General features: G+C 43.2%; 1 protein-coding gene across 1 annotated transcript in view; it reads left to right on the forward strand.

The window, feature by feature from the left end:
* The window catches only part of CATSPERE (catsper channel auxiliary subunit epsilon), a 180123-nt gene that overhangs the window by 23213 nt on the left and 142872 nt on the right, over positions 1 to 14038 (forward strand). Inside the window, exons 3-5 of the mRNA XM_064383670.1 lie at positions 387 to 460; positions 751 to 820; positions 2378 to 2445. Coding sequence (XP_064239740.1) covers positions 387 to 460; positions 751 to 820; positions 2378 to 2445 — 212 coding nt within the window. The remainder of the gene's footprint in view (positions 1 to 386; positions 461 to 750; positions 821 to 2377; positions 2446 to 14038) is intronic.

Genomic DNA, 14038 nt, shown 5'->3' on the forward strand with positions numbered 1-14038 from the left:
TCCAGATAATTTTTGTGTTTTTAGTAGAGTCGGGGTTTCATCATGTTGGCCAGGCTGGTCTCGAACTCCTGACCTCAGGTGATCCACCTGCCTTGGCCTCCCAGAATGCTGGGATTATAGGCATGAGCACCACACCTGGCTAATAGATTGTTTCTGAAGTAAATAAAATTAAAAGTTTATAGTTTTTTGGAGTGACTGCTAAAGTCTCCCAGGTGGGTTAATTTACCTTTTCTTTGTCACATTACTTTGTACAATTTAAGGGGAATTGAGTTTTAGTTATTCTTTCCTTAAATAATTAGGACCCAGAAAATTGAATCCTACAACTGAGCCCTGAGGTGAAAATTTTGAATCATATTTTTTGTTTGAACTCTTACTTTCTTTTTTAGATTAAGTTAGAGTATGAAGGAACATTATTTACTGAGTGGAGTGTGCCAGAAACTTGTACTGTGCTAGATAAAAGGTAAGATTTATGCCATGATTATCAATGTATGGGTATATTTTTTAAATCATTCATATAATATGAACATTCAGATTCAAGCCTGTGATTTAATGTAAATTTTCTTTCATTAAGGAGACGTGAAAAGTAAGACAAAATCACATTGAATATAGTATAGAAGTAAAATATTGCAAATATTTTAAAATGTCTCTTAACAGCATACAATTGAAGTTTTTAGGCTTAAAAAATAGTAAGGGAATTTTATTAATCTATATGCACCTGTAATTATTATTTCCCATCTCTTTAAACACTAGATTGCCCGTGACAGAATTGCGTTGTTCTTCACCTGGTATTCATGCTGTAAAACCAATTGTTATGGGCCCAGTAAGTTGATTTTAATGATAAGTTATTAAATCTTGAATAATCATCCTGTTATCCTGTTACATTTTATTTTGCCTTTCTTTTGAGCTTTTCAATCTAATTTAACCTGTTTTAAATTGTGTTAATTCTAACTATAAACACGTGCTATTTTAAAATTATTGGCATATGTCAATTTTTATGTATATCTCATGTTAAATTCTAAATTATAAAATTGTATACAATTTTGATCTTAGTATTTTTATTAATAAGTATGTTAAAGTTCATAGCCACCACCTTAACGGCAGTGGGACTCTCAGATGAATGGGTTTCATGTCATACACTTTTATGCCAACACCTAGGATTAGGAGTAATTTCTAGCAGATTTATTTTTACTCCACTGCATTTTCTTCAATTGAAAAAATCATGTGAATGCAAATGAATTAGAATGAGGTTGAATCTCTCTAGTTTACCAAAAACACCCAAAGAGAAAGTAAAACATTTTAAGACATTGGTACTTTAATAATAAGTAACAAAATACTGGCCACATACCTCACAGCTGATGTTCCCACACAAGTGTGTCTGAAGCTACTGTCCTACAGATGCCATGTGACCAATCCTGCCTTTACTTTGAGGCTTGGGACTTCTCTTTAATTAAAAAACCTTAGTGTCAAGGCACAAGTGGACAGAGTGATGTGGGAGAGGCCAGATGAATATTAATTTGTTTTTCAATCCTTATGGAGTGAAAACTATTTGAATTTGTCTTTTTGAGTCTATGATTATTTGCATGTTTCAAGAACACAATCCATGAAGAGGTAAAGGACTCCTTTTCCTTCTGTAGTTGAAGAGATACATCTGGCTTTTCTTTTTTCTTTTATTTTTCTTGAGGTGGAGTTTTGCTCTTGTTGTCCAGGCTGGAGTGCAATGGCACGATCTTGGCTCTCAACTTTGCCTCCTTGGTTCAAGCGATTCTCCTGCCTCAGCCTCCCTAGTAGCTGGGATTACAAGCATACCCCACCATGCCCAGGTGATTTTGTATTTTTAGGTAGAGATGGGGTTTCACCATGTTGGTCAGGCTGGTTTCAAACTCCTCACCTCAGGTGATCTGCTCACCTTGGCCACCCAAAGTGCTGGGATTACAGGCATGAGCCACGGCTCCAGGCCACATCTGACTTTTAAAAAGGACTCAGTTATAACAACCAAAATCATCTCTAGGCATTGCCGAAAGTCTCTGGGAAGCAAAATTATCCCCACTGAATGAGAAAATTAGTTGAATTGTATTTCAGTGAGGAAGACAAATGTAATAAAAATGATAAAGATGGCAAGTCATCAAAATGTCTTCTAAATTTTTCATTCATGGTAGTAAGTTTTTAACTACAAAGAGTAGACAAAGAAGTGATGTAGTATTTTTATATATATAAATATTTAAATATATATATTTAAATTCTATTCTGAAATTTATTTATTCTTATTCCTCTGATCTTAGATAAGTAACTTACTTCCTCTGTGACTTTTATGCCTGTATCCATATTTGCATTTGATTTAATGTTAATATATCACAATTTCTTTTGCATTTTCTTTTAGGATGAAGAAGAACGCTATTTATTTGTGGCCACTTCTCATATTTGCTTTCTGTGGTACTATAGAGTTAGGTAAGTAATGCAGCACTAAATAGGTAATTATGCTTTTAAAGAGTATTCTGCTTCAACTTTTAATTAACCACAAATAGATCATCTATATTATGGTTTCCATATAACTTTCATTCACCAACCAAGATATTCTCAAATATACTGCCAAAGAAATACTGAAGAACAAACAGTAAAAATAAGAGCAACCACTATTTGAGCATGTACTGTGTCTACATGTTTATATTTTAATATAAATTATTTCTTAATTTTTATAATAACCGCATAAATGTCAGTCTTTATAGATGTGGAAACATAAGCTTGGATGGGTTAAACAATTTGGAAAAAAATACAAAGCTACTGGCCAGGCACGGTGGTTCACACCTGTAATCCCATTACTTTGGGAGGCCAAGGCAGGCAGATCACAAGGTGAGGAGTTCGAGACCAGCCTGACCAACATGGTGAAACCCTGTCTCTACTAAAAACACAAAAATTAGCTGGGTGTGGTGGCACATGCCTGTAATCCCGGCTACTCAGGAGGCTGAGGCAGGAGCCTTAGGAGGCAGAGGTTGCAGTGAGCCAAGATCGCGCCACTACACTCCAGCCTGGGTGACAGAGTAAGACTCCATCACAAAAAAAAAAACAACACAGAGCTACTAAAAGATAGCACTGAGATTTGACTCTGGTTTTTTAATCTACAGGGCTCTTCTGTTATATGCATTTCAAAAATACTTTCTTTGTATTGGATAGCTTTTCAAACTCATTACAACATGCAAGTAGCTCAATATAAGAAGGGAAAAGTGGTGCACAAATACATAATTAACTGTGTGAAAATCATTCATGAAGTTAGAAAAGTATCGATGAGTCAGAATATGCTGTAATATCATAGTCACGGCAACATCCCATGCACCGTGTAAGATATAAGGAACTATGTTATATCCTGACCTCAAGATGCCTGGAAAGTACTTATTTCTTTTTATCCACATAACATCCATTCCCTTAGGGAAACCATTCTTCCCTATTCTTTGACAATGTTGTTAATTTCATGTGATGTATATGGACTAACTCTACCAACCCACAGTTTCTTGGTTACAGTTATTAGTTGAGGATTGGCACATATATGATACAGGCAGAACCAATCAGAATACTCAAGTCTTCAGTAAAGCATGATTGTTGCTGATAATTTTATTGTCCTGGTTCACATAGTCCCTGAAAGTCAGATGGTTCTGCAGTTTATGTGCAATTTTGGATTGGACATCCTGAGCTAGACTGTTAGTCCTAATAATACCTAGGCTTCAGCAAGCACCACCAGGAGTACACGTTTACCCAGTAATCTCTGACTCACTGCCACCTTCCCAGAGTCTTATTGAGAAGCCAGGAGAATTGAATCTCTGCTACTCATGAAACTGGCAGGCTTTTGTCCTTGTTGGCAGTTTCAGAAATCCCAGTCACCAGCTTTTCCTCTGTGGGTTCTGAAACAGTTGAGAAAGACACAAGGGCAAGTTTGGGGATAACAAATTCTGATAGAAGCCAGGCACAGTGGCTCATGCCTGTAGCCCTAGCTACACAGGAGGCTGAGTTAGAATCACATGAGCCCAGGAGTTTGAGATTACTGTGTCAAGGTTACGGTGAGCTATGATTATGCCACTGCACTCCAGCTTGGGTGACAGAATGAGACTCTGTCTCATAAAATAAAATAATAGGCCGGGCATAGTGGCTCATGCCTGTAATCCCAGCACTTTGGGAGGCTGAGGCGGTGGATCACCTGAGGTTAGGAGTTAGAGACCAGCCTGGCCGACATGGTGAAACCTCATCTCCACTAAAAATACAAACAATTAGCTGGGCGTGGTGGCGCATGCCTGTAGTCGCAGCTACTTGGGAGAGAGGGCAGGAGAATCACTTGAACCCAGGAGGTGGAGGTTGCAGTGAGCCAAGGTCTTGCCACTGCTTTCCAGCCTCGGCAACAAGAGCAAAACTCCATCTCAATAAATAAATTAATTAATTAAAATAAAAAAATAATAAAATGAAATAAAATATTCCTGGTAGAGTTGAATTGTAAAATAGGACTTGCCCCTTTGGCCAAATGGGCTACTTTCTATTCTTCCAAGTAGAGCTCTTGGGAACCATCAGAGAGGATAATCTGTTGCAATAAGACTGTATGTTTGTGTCCCACCCCTTTTACCCCCACATTTTTATGCTGAAACCTAATCCCTGATGTGATGGTACTTGGAGGTAGCGCCTTTGGGAAGTGGTTAGGTCATGAGAGGACAGTCCTTATAAATGGGATTAGTGCTCTTACAAAAGAGACCCAAAAGATTTCCTTTTTCCCTTCCACCATGTGAGGACCTAATGAGAAGATAGCACCTTGATCTTTAGACTTTGCAGCCTCCAGAACTATGAGAAATAGAGGTTTGTTGTTAAAGCCACCCAGTCTATGGTATTTTTGGTATAGCAGCCCAAACTAAGACATCTACCAAGAAGTATTTAATGGATTACCAATTTCATTTACACACATTGAGACCTAAGAGCTAGGGCTAAAAGAGATGGGCCTCCAGGCTACCCTGATCTAGATATGTTTTCTCCATGTAAGTAAGAACAGAAAGAAAGGCACCTATCCAGGAGGCAGATTAGTCCAAAAGAGAACTCCATAGAAGCTAAGAGTTTTTTTGTAATATACATTGTAAGAATTTTCAGTCTGTCACCTGTAAAAATATCAATTAAAGAATAATAACAGGGCTGGGCGCAGTGGCTCACGCCTGTAATCCCAGCACTTTGGGAGGCCGAGGCGGGTAGATCACGAGGTCAAGAGATCGAGACCATCCTGGTCAACATGGTGAAACCCCGTCTCCACTAAAAATACAAAAAATTAGCTGGGCATGGTGGCGCGTGCCTGTAATCCCAGCTACTCAGGAGGCTGAGGCAGGAGAATTGCCTGAATCCAGGAGGCGGAGGTTGTGGTGAGCCGAGATCGCACCATTGCACTCCAGCCTGGGTAACGAGCGAAACTCTGTCTCAAAAAAAAAAAAAAAGAATACTAACAAGGCCTAGCATGGTGGCTCATGCTTGTAATCTCAATGTTTTGGGAGGTCAAGGTGAGAGGATTGCTTGAGCCCAGGAGTTCAAGATCAGCCTCGGAAACATAGCAAGACTTGTTTCTATAAAAAATATAAAAAATTTGCCAGGCATAGTGACTTGCATCTGTAGTCTCAGCTACTTAGGAGGCTGAAGTGGGAGGATCACTTGAGCCCAGGAGTTCAAGACCATCCTGTGAAACATAGCAAGACCTACAAAAAAAAATGAAAAATTGTCAGGCATTGTAACTGGGTGACAGAAGCAGGGCTGCGGGAGTGTCCCAAAGACGCTTACTGTTTCCTGATTGGATGTGTTTTCCCAGGTCTTTGGGCCTCACTCACCCAAGAATGGGGAGAGGGCCCTGGTGGCGCGGTGAGCTCGTTCAAGTAAGTATCAGACCCAGAAAGTTTTGCAGGAAGTGATTTATTAGGCAGTGAGAGAGAAAGAGAAATAGACAGAGAAAGTGTGAGCTCCCATGCTGTCGTGGGAGGGGATCTAGAGATGGAGTCCATATAGGTAAGGGAGTGAGTGGGGATTTTAACCCTGGAGTTTCTCCCACCCCATTCAAGTTCTCGTCCAGTGAGAGGAGCTTTTCCAAACTTCCTCTGGAGTGACTGATCTTTGACTCCGATATTGGATTGGCTGTTTGGCCCACAACAGAGCCCCTTCTTCCAGGGCTTTTGGCAGTCTTTTTAAACAAAGAAGCACACCTGAAATTTTACCTAGCCCATGTGGGAAAGTTAGACAAAGAACTCTAGGTGTCTGGATGGGGAGGTAGATGGAGGCATGGTGCTAGGAAGTTTTTTGCCTTTGAAACCACGCCCCTTGTGGACCCGGGAAGAGAAGTTAACATAGTCCCTCAGTGCCCCCTCTGAACAGGAAGTCCAGCTGCTGTTGAGACACAGGCATCGGTTGCTTTTTAGCTACTTCCTGCTGAATTGGGGCGTAGAAGGGGCCCTGCAGTTGAGGTTTCCTCCAGAGGGGAGTCTTTCAGGGGTGCAGGTTCATCCAGAGGTCCAAAATAGAGCTTATGAGCCAAGGACATCCGGGGTTCCATTTGCAGGATTATTTGTGGCCTTATGGTTTTAATTCTAGAAGAAATGAATGTGACAAAAAGGTTAAAGATGAGAAGCCCAGAAGCCAACAGTAATAGAATGGTTATAAACAGGCCTAGGAGAGGATATAACCAGGACAGCCAGTTGTTAAAAAAGCTTTATGATTCTGTTTCTTGAAGATCTTTAGCCCTGTGTTTGATTGATCCCTGAGTTTTTTAACTTTAAGACAACACTTAATTGGTTTATAAAGTCGCAGCATTCTTTTCCTAGAAAGAGACAGGTTCCTTCTCTTTCTGCTGTTAGCAGATTTGGGGACCTTCTACTTTGAAGAGCTATGGCAGCTAGAGAATTAAGCTGTTTCTGCAGAGTGAGCTGCCTCTGCAGAGAGAATTAGTAGCCCTTTTCATGTTACTATTTGCCTCCTGAGATAGCTTATATTAAAACTGAGTAGAGGTAGTAACTTTTCTAATGCCAGTACCAAGTTTTTCTATTATTCCGGCTCCCCCCTCTCCACCCAACTATGAAAGGAATAATTGGAGTTTGAGAGTCCGGTTACAGATAGCAAAGTTAAGAGTAATAGCCCTGTTAATGCCAGGATGTAAATGAGACTCATGAGCAGTTACTGTCCTGGGGATTTTGTTGGAAGAGCAAACATAGATCCTCTAACGGCTCACAGGTGTATGAAGGGTCGTTTCTGGGAACTTCAGGCTGTGGAGTGGAGGGCCTATGATTTTCTTCAGGAGGTGTCCAAGGCTTCAGCTGAGTGTGATAACTCCATGAGTCAGTTCCCACCACCTTAACTGCCGTTGGGGTAGACAGAATAACCAAAACTGGTCCTTCCCAGGATGGGCCTAGAGAGGGAGAGACTGAGGGGAGAGAGGTAACAAGCACCAAGTCTCCAGGGCAGAACAGCTCCTTCCCTTTTTCCCTAGGGTGTCCTTCAGGTAAAGTTCTAAGAGCCTGTTGGTACTTAGCCAAGGAGGTTATGTCTTGTATTAGATTTGCTGTTTCCTTGTCTAATACAAGATCATTAGTAAGAAAGGGCTGTTCATAAAGCATCTTATAGGGGCTGAGTCCTATTTTCTGAGGAGAGTTCCAAGCCCTTAAGAGTGCTATGGGTGCCGGGCGCGGTGGCTCACGCCTGTAATCCCAGCACTTTGGGAGGCCGAGACGGGTGGATCACGAAGTCAAGAGATCGAGACCATCCTGATCAACATGGTGAAACCCCGTCTCTACTAAAAATAAAAAAAAAAATTAACTGGGCATGGTGGCGCGTGCCTGTAATCCCAGCTACTCAGGAGGCTGAGGCAGGAGAACTGCCTGAACCTGGGAGGCGGAGGTTGCGGTGAGCCGAGATCGTGCCATTGCACTCCAGCCTGGGTAACAAGAGCGAAGCTCCGTCTCAAAAAAAAAAAAAAAAAAAAGAATGCTATGGGCAATAGAGAAGGCCACAAGAGGTGGGTTTCCTATGCGGTTTCTTTAGGTGTCTCTTAAGAATTTTATTCATCGTTTCCACTTTCCCTGAGGACTGAGGCCTTTAAGCACAGTGGAGATGATACTGTATTCCTAACGCCCTGGAAATTCCTTGGGTTATTGCAGCTTTGAAGGCAGGGACGTTATTGCTTTGAAGACAGAGAGGGAGTCTGAATTTAGGGATTATTTTATTAATCAGGACTTTTATTACTTCTTGGGCTTTTTCTGTTCTACAGGGGAAAGCCTCAACCCAGTTTGTGTAGGTATCTACACGTACTAACAGGTATTGATATCCTGGAGACTTAGGCATATGGGTAAAGTTCATTTGCCAGTCTTCACCTGGGTAATGACCGGCTTGCTCTTCCCCAGGAGGAGCTTTGCGATATGCCAAAGGATTATTTTTCTGGCATATTTCACATCCTTTGACTATTTGTTGAAAGCCTCGAAGAGACCCTTTTCTGTAAATATAGATTTGGCCATTTGATGTATATTCTCTATACCCATATCAAGGTTTGATGCAGGGTTTTAAGTACTTTCCACCAGCTGGCAGCCGGTAGGAGCACTTTTCCCTCCTCAGTAGCTAGCCGTCCTGAAGGATGAAGATTGTGTCCTGGGAGATTGCCCACTCTACCTCTTCTGGTGAGTACTGAGGTCTGCTTCCCTGGAGAGGGCTTTCCCATATTTAAGGTCCTTCTGTAAATTCTTGTCTAGCTGCCCTTTTGGCCTCCAGGTCAGCTCGGCGATGCCCTTTGCTTCCTTCTCATCTCCTTTCTGGTGACCTCGGCAGTGTAAGACTGCTGCCTCTTTGGGTTCTTGGATAGCTTGTAGTAAGTCTACATTTTCATTGTGTTATTTAATGGGAGTTCCTGCCGAGGTTAGGAACCCTCTTTCCTTCCATATGGCAGCATGGGCATGCAGAACCAGGTGAGCATGTCTGGAATCTGTGTATACGTTTATTCTCTTTCCTTTTCCTAATTTTAGAGCTCGAGTGAGGGCTACTAGGTCTGCCAGCTGGGCACTAGGTCCAGGAAGAAGAGAATTACTTTCAAGCACTGTTTGATCACTGACTACTGCATATCATGCTTTTTGAACTCCATTTTCCATAAGGGAACTTCCGTCAGTGTATAGGTTAAGGTCAGGATTGGCCAGAGGAGTTTTTAAAAGATCCTCTCGAGCTACATAGTTCGGGGCTAAAACCTGCTGACAGTCATGTTCTGTGTTTACTCCTTCCTTAGGAAGAAAAGCAGCTGGGTTGAGGGCTGCACATGCACACAGCTGAAGTACAGGCCCTTCGAGCACTAAGGCTTGATATTCGAGTAAGCGGTTGTCACAGCCATAAGCCTCCTTTAGAGGCCAGAATTCCAGCTACATTCTGTGAAGTCCATACAGTTAGATCTTTCCCTTGCACTATTTTAACAGCTTCTGAGACCAGTCCAGCCACTGCGGCTACGATCCACAAGCAGTGTGGCCAGCCTTTGGCTACTGCATTAATTTCCTTACTTAGGTATGCCACTGGTTGTGACGTGGTCCCCCGAGTCTGGGTGAGAACCCCTAGTGCCACTTCTGACTTTTCTGTAACATATAGGGAGAAGTTGCTCCCTGTAGGAAGGCTTAGAGCTAGAGCCCACAATAGTGCCTACTTTAGGGTCTAAAAGGATGCCTCAGCTATAGGGTCCCATTGTATTAGATGGGTGTTAGCTTTTTGGGTTTTCTTAATCAGAGTATGTAGGGGTTTTGCTATTTCACTATTTCTGGGAATCCACAATAGGCAGAAACCAGTTATTCCTAAGAATCCCTGCAACTGTTTTAAGGTCTTCTTTGGATGGGGGAAGGCCAGTATGTGTTGGAGACATTCTTTCTCAAGGGCCCGAGTGCCCTTAGATAAGACAAGCCCTAAATATTTTACCTCTTGCCTACAAAGCTGGGCTTTTGGTTTAGAAACCTTATATCTGCAGGTGGCAAGAAAGTTTAGGAGGTCCTGGGTGGCTGGCTGACACTGGGTTTTTGAGTTCACAGTTAAAAGTAAGTTATCCATATATTGAAGAACCAGGGTACCTGGATGTGAAAAATTACTAAGGTCCTGAGCTAGAGCCTGGCTAAACAAGTGACGGCTATCTCGAAAGCTCTAGGGTAACACTGTCCAGGTGAGCTGAGAATTCTGGTCTAAAGGGTCTTTAAAGGTGAACAGAAACTGGGAGTCAGGATGTAATGGAACACAGAAAAAGGCATCCTTAAAGTCCAGGACTGTAAACCATTGTGCCTCTCCTGGTATTTGAGAGAGCAAGGTGTAAGGGTTAGGTACAGCTGTGTATAAAGGAATCACAGCTTCATTAATAAGCCTGAGATTTTGTACCAGCCTCCATTGTCCATTAGGTTTTTGTACTCCTAAAATTGCAGTATTACAAGGGCTGTTACAGGACTTTACTAGAGCCTGAGATTTTAAGTTCTTTACAATATCCTGTAGTTCATTTTTGGCTTCTGGTCTTGAGGGGTACTGTCTTTGGTAAAGAAAAGAGGTAGGATCCTTAAGCCTTATCCAAATTGGGCATGCATTCTTTGCCCGTCCAAATTATCTCTCCATTGCCCAAACCTTGGGATTAATCCCTTCTTGAAATAATGGGCAGCAGAGAGGAATTTCCTCCCCGATGATGTTCATATAGATAATGATTCCTGCTCTGGCTAATGGATCCTGCCCTAGTAAGGGAGTGGGACTTTCTGGCATGATGAGGAAGGCATGGGAGAAGAGCATGTCTCCCCAGTTGCAGCTTAGGGGTTGGGAAAAATATCAGGAGACTGCTTGTCCTAGGACTCCTTGGACAATTACAGACTTGGAGGACAAGTGTCCAGGACAGGAGACTAAGACAGAGAAGGCCGTGCCAGTGTCCAGGAGGAGATTAACTTCCTGGCCCTCTATGGTCAGCTTTACCTGGGGCTCTGTGAGGGTGATGGCTTGTGCTAGCGCTTGCCCCGGGCACCCGCAGTCCTGCTGTTGGGCCATCTGGTTAGCCACCTCAGGCCCTGGGAACCTTCGTCCCCTAGGACAGTGTGCCTTCCAGTGATCCCCATGGCACAGTGGGCAAGGATGAGGAGGTGGTCCAGTCCTTTGGGGACAGTTTCTTATAAAGGGTCCCGTTAGGCCACAGTGGAAACAAGCTCTGCCAGACTGGCGGCTAACCCAAGCCTTTCCCTCATTTGAGCCCCTTGGGTCTGCTTGCCTGAAGGCCATGACTAGGCCTGTGGCTTTTCTCTGGTCTCTCCTGCTCCTTTCAGCCTGTTCCTCCTGGTCTCCATTATAAAACACCGAGGTTGCTAGGTTTATAAGGATTCTAGACTCTGTTCTGGCCCCAGGGCCAGCTTTTGGAGCTTCCTCTGAATGTCTGCTGCTGATTGCTTAATAAATTTGTCCTTTAGTATTAACTGACCCCCGTTGGAGTTTGACGACAGGGGTGTATACTTTCTTAAGGCCTCCTGTAACTGCTTGAGGAAGGCTGTGGGTTTTCTTCTTTTCCCTGAGTTATGGTGGATAACATTGCATAGTTCATGGGCATTTTCCTAGTTGGCCTTAATCCCTCAAGTATGCAGGTCAATAGGTGCCTAAAACTCCAGTCCCCCTGTTCTGAGTCAGGATCCCAGCGAGGGTCTGTGCTAGGGACTTTTTGTCTACCTGTAGGAAATCTATCCTTCTCCTCTGGCGTCATTTGGTCGTGCACTTCACTAAGGTACCATGTGTCCCCAAACTCTTGAGCCACAGCTAAAGCAGCCTCTCTCTCATTGCTGGTTAGGGTCTGACTAAGCAATAACATGATATCTTTCCAGTCTAATTCAAAGGACTCACCCAGGCCCTCCAGAACATCTATGAACATCTATGTATTTGTCCGGGTCATTGGAAGATTTTCCTAAGTCCGCTTCGATTTGCTTTAAATTAGAAAGTGAAAAGGGAGTGTGCACCTTGGTCAGGCCAAATTCTCCTCCTACTGCCTGTAGGGGGCAGAGTTGGGGAATCCTAGTAGCCTGAGGTGCCTTGGCCGTCTTGGCCTTCTCTGACTTCTTTTGGATTATTGGAGCTGAGCAGGCCTGGTTAGCATTGGAGGGAGGAGCCACAGGGAGTCCTAAATGTGGGGGTAGTCCTGAGGAGGGGTTAGTACGGTATGGGGTACAGGCCTTACATAGCTGACGATTATTCCTTAGAGAGAAGAAAATTTGCACATGGGGGACCTTAAGCCATTTACCTTCACTTTTACAAAACAGGTCTAATTGTAGAATGGTGTTATAATCTATACATCCCTTAGGAGGCCAGCTGTTTTCACTCAGCAGAGGGTATCATGGCCACGCTGTTCGGCAGAGAAAAATGAGCCGCTTCTTCTTCAAAGATTGTGTGTCAAATTGGTCCCAGTTATCCAGGATAGATTTTAAAGGAAATTTTGCCTTGCGAAGAGTAGCACCCATCCAAAATCGAACACAGGAATGTCTGCATCCCTGGTTATTCCTGCAAATGCTAGCCCTGGGGCGTCCCCCAGTTAGAGCACCTTGTAATTCCCTTGTGCCTAAGATGCATGATTATCTTTTGAGGCCTTCCACATGCTGGGTTTAATCACACTTATCAGTGCCATGGCACACACGCTCACTGTCTGCATGTCCCCATTGACCACCAGAAGGACATGTGGACTGCTGGGATTAGTGGTTCGTACCAGCATGTCCCTGAACTAGGCCAGTGAGGTTTGGGTGATGGGTGTTAATATTCCCTAGCAAGAGTTCAATTAACACAGGCCTAATTATAAAACTGCCCTAGGAGGGTAAACATCTAGGGGGGACCTCTGAGTACAACAATCCTAAAGAAGGCTGGATGGCCATGTGGCCAAGGCCGAAACAATGCCCTCAGGACCCAGGCCTCCTCCGCCACCCTACTCTGCATTATAGGAATATGCCCTAGGGGCCTTTAATTAACTATTTGAGCCTTGGACCCAGTCTGACTATGATCTTCTAGATGGAGAAGTTCTGCCGTTCGGAGAGCCAATCCTAGGCAAGACAAATTGTACATTATTAGATTCTGGCACCATTCAGTTGGATTGGGAAATTTGCAGGTGACTAAAACACAATATCCTGTAACCTCCAGCTCCTGGACTCCCCAGATGGTCCCCCATTTAAGCCCCAGAAAGTCTGGCCCTACTGGGGATTTGAACTAGCAACCTTGCAGCTATTAGACATATGCCCTAGCCACTGTGCTATCAGGCTGCTCCCAGCAGCTTGTGGGACATGGGTTAAGGAGGTAAAGGCTGGTCAGGACCCAAGGTGCCAGAGCATGGAGGGGAATCAGGGGCAAATAATCTGTCCCAGGGAGGCAGAGAGGCAGCAGGAGGCAAGACTGTATAGGAGCCAAAATTCCATGTCCCCAATGCAGGCTTCACTGTCTTATCACATTTCACTGATAAAACCAAAGTTCAAAGATAGATTTGTTAAGAATTTCAAGATAAATACTGCAGAGTACAGGAGCCTTCAATCACTGCCTCTTTTTCTCTTGGCTCTCAACACCTATTGACTCTGCCCCCAAACCAAGGTTCTGATGCTAGAAAGAATTCATGAACAAGAATCATGTTGGCATCCAAACTCTCTTGCTTTTTTCTGTCTCTGTGTCTCTAGGGTTAGAATGGAGAATAAAAAGATCAAAGGATCCATGGAGTTGTGCTGAAACTAGTCTTCCCAAGTTCACTGTGACATTTTTCTGTTTCATCACTGCATCCTAGTACTTTCTATCTATCTATCTATCTATCTATCTATCTATCTATCTATCTATCGATCTATCCATCCATCCATCTATCTATCGTCTATCTGTGCATCCATCCATCCATCTATCTACTTGCTTTGACAAAGTCACTGAAGGTAATTGCCAAATTCGATGGGATTGTTTTGATCGTCTTACTATAATACTCTGTACCACATTTAATTCTGAGGATCGCTTTCTTTTTGAAACTCTTTCATTTCTTCACTCTCTAATACCACTATGTTCTATTTCTATAATAGTA

Source organism: Aotus nancymaae, unplaced genomic scaffold (genome assembly GCF_030222135.1).
Source record: "Aotus nancymaae isolate 86718 unplaced genomic scaffold, 86718_ANA_hifiasm-v0.15.2.pri h1tg000032l_0, whole genome shotgun sequence".
NCBI classification, from domain to species: domain Eukaryota; kingdom Metazoa; phylum Chordata; class Mammalia; order Primates; family Aotidae; genus Aotus; species Aotus nancymaae.